The 7,118-nt window shown below is 39.7% G+C and overlaps 1 protein-coding gene across 1 annotated transcript; it reads right to left on the minus strand.

Moving 5' to 3' along the window:
* Nucleotides 1-577: 577 nt before the first annotated feature.
* LOC131317596 (protein PAM71, chloroplastic-like) lies at nucleotides 578-5,129 on the minus strand. Its single transcript, XM_058347131.1, is given in 12 exon segments — nucleotides 578-622; nucleotides 624-650; nucleotides 1,406-1,435; nucleotides 1,437-1,454; nucleotides 1,800-1,870; nucleotides 2,693-2,822; nucleotides 3,235-3,282; nucleotides 3,284-3,311; nucleotides 3,448-3,510; nucleotides 3,847-3,909; nucleotides 4,531-4,602; nucleotides 4,963-5,129. Coding segments are annotated over 12 exon segments (762 nt in total).
* Nucleotides 5,130-7,118: the final 1,989 nt, after the last annotated feature.

The raw sequence follows: 7,118 nt of genomic DNA on the forward strand, positions 1-7,118 counted from the left end.
AGAGCCGACTCCACTGTCCAGTAGCGGGAGCCCCATTTAAAGAACAAAGCTCTTTATGGACCGACCCCAAAAGAAGAAGCAAATTTCTAAGTCTCAAACCTTAATTACCACGCCATTCCTTTGGACTAAATTCATGGAGGTTCTGTTTTTTTTTTCTTTTATCTTCTCTTCTCTTTTTCAATATTATATATATCAGTCGGGGGTTAGAGGGAAATAAGTTGACTACTAAAAGGGGTTCGATATCCCTCCATAAATTCGAACTCCAACCTCTATCTTGAAAGTCGAGGACTACAACTAGATGAGGTAAGAACCGCATCTTCATGGAGGCTATGTAGCCTATGTTTGGATGAGTATAACTTGGGTAAGAATGAGAGATTGGTTTTCAGAAATACGGAGTATATACCTGTACAATTCCATCTGAATGTTGAAATAGATTCATTCTTATCCAGAAAAACATGCATATCATATAAGATTTTCACATTCCATTTGGTCCAAGGAAATAAAATCAGTTCAACTGAACCTACAAATGCCTGCAAGGGTCAAAGATCAACAAGAACAATTGTGGATGCCCTTAAACTTAAGTTACTGTCTCGACCAATGTTACTGAGGCGAAGACTGCGAAAAAGAGTTACGCCAATGTAGGCAACTACCTGTGCAAGCAACAATAGAATGAATTTTTTAGTGAAAAAGGGCAAAAGAAATGACGAAGAAAAGATCGAATTGCGATACTGCCTTTTCGGGTGATTTTGAGCAGTTCAACTCTATGGGATTTTGTGGCAGCAGAGGATAAAGGGGATAATGCATGGAGGCTAACAGCTGAGGAAAGAGATTCTGTATGTGCAACCAGGGATTTTGCGTATGTTTTCATTGGCTTTACTTTTGAACATGATGGATACAAAATCGCAAAAGAAATCGATAACCTTGACCGGATTCTCTGTAGCAGGTAGTTGAACTTTATTTCCTATACATAAACTAGTTCAGGCAGGTGATTTTCAAACATATTCAATATCATGTTGCGTAATCTTGAGTTGAAGAAATTCCTAAATGAAGTTATGAGGGTGAAACATACAACAACATTTGACAAGAATCCGCGATAACCAACCATAAGTAAGACGAAAAGTCATAACCAATGTGGGAAGCACGGATGATATTTGACCTCCCAATAATGACCTCAGATTGAGGTCTAAGTGTCTGGCCATTTGAAGCGATCAAGCACGCATATTACGTTAATAACTAAGTAAGACAATAACGCGTCTAATTTTTTATTTTTTAGGTTGGAATGTAATATTCGTACCAAACAGAAGCCGGTTTGTTTCACGTGAGACCTAATTCGCATATTGCTTGGAACACATAACAAGACTATGGATCAGATAAAAGTTTTAACAAGTCCGGGCAAATCTCTCGCCTTCTCAGATGAGAATGTCCCTAGTAAAGAAGCCCCCCAACACAGCCAGCTGCATGAAGCAATCGTTAATGCATCAGCAGATCAGCTCAATCAATCTAACATCAGCATGCTAGAACAAAAAAACAAACAAGAATATAAAGTAATCTTTATCAATAGGACACAATGACTCAGTTATACTGCCCATTCAATTCATAAGGCCAATAAAAACCTTGATATTACAAATTTACAATGCAAAGTATGCTCCAATATTGAGTAATTCTGCAAGTTTCCGTATGACTTGTCGGCTGAAAGGAAAATCTGCTTGCTTTCTTTTTTATGAACTTGCTGTTGTTACCGTCGAAGTAATTTGTAGTTAGTGAGACAACTTAAATTTTCTTGAAGTTAAGGAAATTACCGAAGTTGCAACTCCATGACTGGCTAATGCCCCTCCAACGACTCCAAGAGGCGAAGACGCGACAACAAGTGCTGAAGAAACGTAACCAGAACACTGCAGGCAGGGAGAGATGCAGACTTTCATATTAGGAAACAGAGGTTAAAACACAAGATCGAAAAGAAATAAACAAATTTACGATAGTGAATAATTCTTTACTTAGGTGGGTAGCATACGAACCCTCTAACCAAACCCAATTGCAATCTGATCATGGCAAAAAAATAACTTTTCGGCTTGATAAATACGAGTGAATTTCTCTTATAAACATGAAACAATCCAGATACTTTTTGCGGAAGTTTGGATGTTGCATTGCGAGGCAGCCAAAATTCATTCTGGGACAGACCAACAAATTTAGCATGTATTCAGAGCAGATATCCAACAGGGACAGTTACAAAAGCATTGATCTGTCCATTACTTGTCTGTTCACCATAAAAGGTAGTCCTTCATAGCATTATAGGACCTTTTTAGTTGGGATTAATTCTATCCCACCCGCAACAGAAGCGTAACAAAAAATAAAAACACACCAAAAAGGACACACAATATTTGTGCGGTTCGGCCTCAATGCCTACTCCACCGGAGAGAGACAATACCACAACCCAATCTCTCAAGAATTTTTGTATTTCTATCTCTCTCGCATCACGCAATTTTCTCTCAACCAAAAACACCCACTCACTGACTTGACATGTGCAGTACTCCTCCACAAGCAAAAAAAATCTTGAAATGCCTAGAAGGCTCTAAAGCCAAGCACCACAAATGCTCTTTGGGACTTTGGAACATGCACAGTCGGCATCGACACAACCAAGTCAAGAGTATTCCCCATGAGGAAATTCACTTGAGCCATATAATACACAACAAACCAATATTTTTGTAGAGATATTTATCACCCCATTCTGCAACAAAAGAAAGCAGGAAAGTGCTAATGACTGTATTAGCTGTGGCCAAAATCCCAGATTCATTTCCTGAAAATTGTGAAACAGCCAGCTTTGCCTGTTCAATGAGATATCATTGTGGAAAAGGGAAAACATAATTGAATAACTTTCAGAAGTGACATTTGTTAAAGCATCCAACTCAAAATCAACCGACAATGAGTGGTGAGGCCACCGGCCAGGCTCAAATACTGGTTTTTGGAGTTTACAATTAGCCAATGTGAAACAAGCCCTAACACTCCCCTACAAGTGCGACCCCTGACTCTTACGTGGAGAGAGTCAACGGATCCCTCACACAGGGATTACAACAACCAACAAAAAGGTGCTCTTACAAAGGGGTAATCGATCAAGAAAGTCTTGTCCAAAAGCCTAGCTCCGATTTCGTGGTAAAGCATCCAACTAAAAACCAATTGGCAATGAATGAAGATGATAGGTTATCCATGGGAATCTAATCTTTTTTATACACAATTCACTTCATTCTGTTCTTCTTCTGCCTTAAGACCATCACCAAAGCTGGCTTCAAACCAAGGTCGAAACCCCAAAATACACCCTCAATCACACAATTTATGATGCTGAAAACAGTAAAGTACATTGGTTTTCAGTCACTCTATGTCAGATAATGTTTGCACTTTGCATGTTTCTGTATGTTCCACTTTGTTTCACCAAGCCGAAATTCGGAAGGCAGCAGTACCAGAAGGACAACTGCAGCAACGTCGTTAACAAGTAGATCAGTGTCACCAAATCTGCCAGTTGAAAGACATATTAGCATAATTCTCTATTAATTGACTTACTTATATTCTAGTTAGTTAGATTAAAGAGCAAGAATGGCCTGCCATATGTTCTCGATAAAATATCCGGGGGTTGTTACAGACTTCCGGATGGCCAACTGATGCAATGCCTGTAATTGCGCAGGGTGAATCATCTGAGCATCTTATTAAGAAGCTGCCTCTCAGAAACCGAAAAGTGTGCAAAACCATGCTATCATTTCCTATACTTTCCACAAAGTCACTCAACTTATTTTCGCTCTGGTGCGGAAACTTGAACCTTAGGCAAACATTCATAAAGAATCTACCAAGTAGCTGAATGGAAGGATATCATTGACGTGATGAAATGACCGCCCTAGAACAACACATATGATTGTCATTGCCCTGCCCATTATACATACTACATAGACATAGTTTGGTCAATAACACGGTTACATTTCTGTTTTGACAGTGGTTGGGTATTCACCAAAATGAAAAATCATTAATTAGTCCAGTTATTAATGGTATAAAACAGCTCTTGAAATAGTTTATTTAACAATTTCAACGTAAATATTCCATGATGAATTACCAGATGAACGGTCATATCCTCTTAACAGAAGCAAGGCGTTTCACTCCACAGTTTGCAAAACTAGGACTGATATGCATTACAAACTTTTAGAAAAGCATATTAACCCATTTTGCCCAGCAAAATTTTGCAAATAATTTGCCAAACAGGACACATAGAGTTAATGGAAGCTCCAAATCGTACCACAGATTCACAGCGCTCACTTCTTAATATTTATAATCTAGCCTCAATTTGGATGTCATGTCATATTAGCAACAAGTATCCAATATGGATAGATCGACCTTGGCAAAGTAGTAATGTTTCTAAGCTTCAATTCGTATCATTGAAGGAACCAATTTCTAGATACTATTTTTGGTGTTACACTTCATTGTATACTTGTATTACGCTAAGCAATGTTAAAATGCAACCTTAGCTTCCATAAAAGTAAGGAAAAAGATTACCAGGTTTCCTGATCAGATGTATCGTATTTGTGAGTATCCCATGGGTGTAGGCATTGAACTAAAGCCACCATGCTATTTCAATTAAAGAATAAAGAGAATGAAAAATACCCAACCATGAGGCTACAATCTTGATTCAGATCAACTAGAACAAAATTCACTTATACTTGCACAACCAGCAAACACAACCTCTACCCATATCCAGAAATGCACCCCTAGAAGCCCCTTTGAGTTTGAAGCCCCTTTGAGTTACAGCTTATCCCGGGGTCAAGAAATGCATAAAAAGAATAATTATCTTGCTCTCTTTTTTCTGTAAGCGTATTTTCTTTTGGGAGTGTAACAATCATGAATGTTAAAGGGAGATTTTCCTAACTGAAGCAAAACCTGTGCTAATATCGCCTAGGTCCCCTAGAAATGACATTGATTGCAATCCACTAGGCAGCAACCGCTTGTTGAGCGCCTTCAAGTGTGAGGAATCCAAAGAGAAGGACAAACTTAAGGTAACCAGGGAGAGATGTTAGAAACTGGGACATCTCTGGGTATAGAATCCCTCCTTCCAAATTTCTTCTGTTAAGGTAATATTCGTCCAAAACACCATCCATCGCATCCACATTGTTCGTCCATTTAGTTGCTTAACTTGCTTTGAATGCATTGCCATGTAGGAACATGCGCTCCTGCATCAGACTCTTCAGAGTTTAACAAACAAAAACAAGGGTTTTACTAATCACTAGTTTAGGATAAGCGCAAGGTTTACGATGTTGCTGATTATTACAAATTAACTCTCAAAATTGATATGCAAATGTAACAAACATTCTAAGGCCCCGTTCCATTAAGGTTTTTATTTTTTAAGTAGTTATGTCATTCTCTCACAATAAATCACCTTTAAGTCAAAAAATAAATACTTACTCCAAATAGTACTTAAAGCCAGTGTAAGTAATTAAAGAAATGGGCGTAGATCCCACTGCATTGTGAGAGGAGGGACACATGCACCTTTCATGTAATACCCCTTCATTATCTAGAGGCTCCAATACGGATTTCAGGATACGTAAACTTCCATGGCATTACAGAGTTGTTACGAATTTGTTGTCAACAGTAGGGTCATCAAAGACGGCGATGTTGCCAAAATACAGAGAATCAGCTAGGATGGTCCAGTTAAACCCGGCCCTCTCTAGCGGCTACAATGTTTGCCATGGTGTGAGATGCATTTTGGGCCTTTGGCCATTGCAGATAAGGTCATGGAAAAATAAGACTAGATGCTTACACGGTTTGTGCTTCGAAAATTTCTTGCTTGGCAAGGCAGAGGATGCAGATAGATAAATCCAGTAGAGTACAAAAACACCAATGGATTTCCAATTAAAATTGCTAGGGCCCATTTGCATAACATGCATTCATCGACATTCATGATGCAAACAAAGGAGCATCTCACTTTCTCAGATATTGTATTTCACAAACTCACAATTTTGTAGTATTACACTTGGACAAACTGATCAGAAACTGGGTTTTCTTTACACACTTTAATTGATCACTGTATATTTGCATACTTTGCATAATCACACTACAAGCCTATTTATAAGCAGAACATGAGGAGAAACCAAACAAGAATAAGCTCACATGTATTGAGCAAATCACAAAATATATTGCAGAAGGTCAAAAGCCTTCAAGCCTAATCTTAAATAGTACTTCACCATGTGTTTTTCAAGGTCTGCTGATTTTATTGTTGTTCATTCATTCATACCCTGCGCCGCAATGGCCACCTCTTCCATCTTCTCTGGTTTGCTAGGTTTAGGATCCATGGACCATGAATCTAAGTTTGGCACCCCCGTGAACCCATTTGTCTTGAACCAGCTGAGCGCCAATAGATAGCGCGCCATGTAATGTACATAGCCCGGTCCTTTCCCAAGCAAATGAACAACATGGTCCTTCACCTTGACCGATTCCCAACTCACGTTGGCCCCACGAGCATCTCTTAACTCCAGCATGTGCATTACAAAAACCATCGCCTCCCTCTTCATTCTCTCCACACTCTTCGGAATGGCACCTCTTGCGAACACTGCGAGCCTCGCAGAACATTGTGCTAGTTTTAGGATCCTGGACCCATGGTACAAGTACGGCACCTCCACGAAGTCCAAGAATGGCACCTCCACGAACCCGTTTGTCCGGAACTAGATAACCGTGTAATAAACATAGCCCCGTATTTTCACTAGCGAATAAATTACATGGTCCTTCACCTCGACCAAACTCCGACTCAGGTTGGCCCCACGAGCATCTCATACCTACACCATGTGCCTTGCAAAGACCAGTGCTTGCCTCTGGGAATAAAGCTAGGGTGCGCGATGGACCTCCATTGCCACCGACTGGATGACGATCTGGAGAACGTCTCCATTGTTTCCAGTTAAAATTGAGAGGGGCTTTCTGCAAAACATCGACATCGGTACCCTCTTCTGAAACGACGACCTCTTTCTTGATCTCCTCAGGTTTGCCACCACCGTGCGCCTCGCAGAACATTGTGCTACCTTGAGCCCCTCTAGAGCAACTAGAGACGGAATTAGAATTTTACTCTAGCGAAATGTATATTAAAAAAATATAAAAGA

The sequence above is a fragment of the Rhododendron vialii genome, chromosome 2a, assembly GCF_030253575.1.
Source record: "Rhododendron vialii isolate Sample 1 chromosome 2a, ASM3025357v1".
Classification (NCBI taxonomy): Eukaryota; Viridiplantae; Streptophyta; class Magnoliopsida; order Ericales; family Ericaceae; genus Rhododendron; species Rhododendron vialii.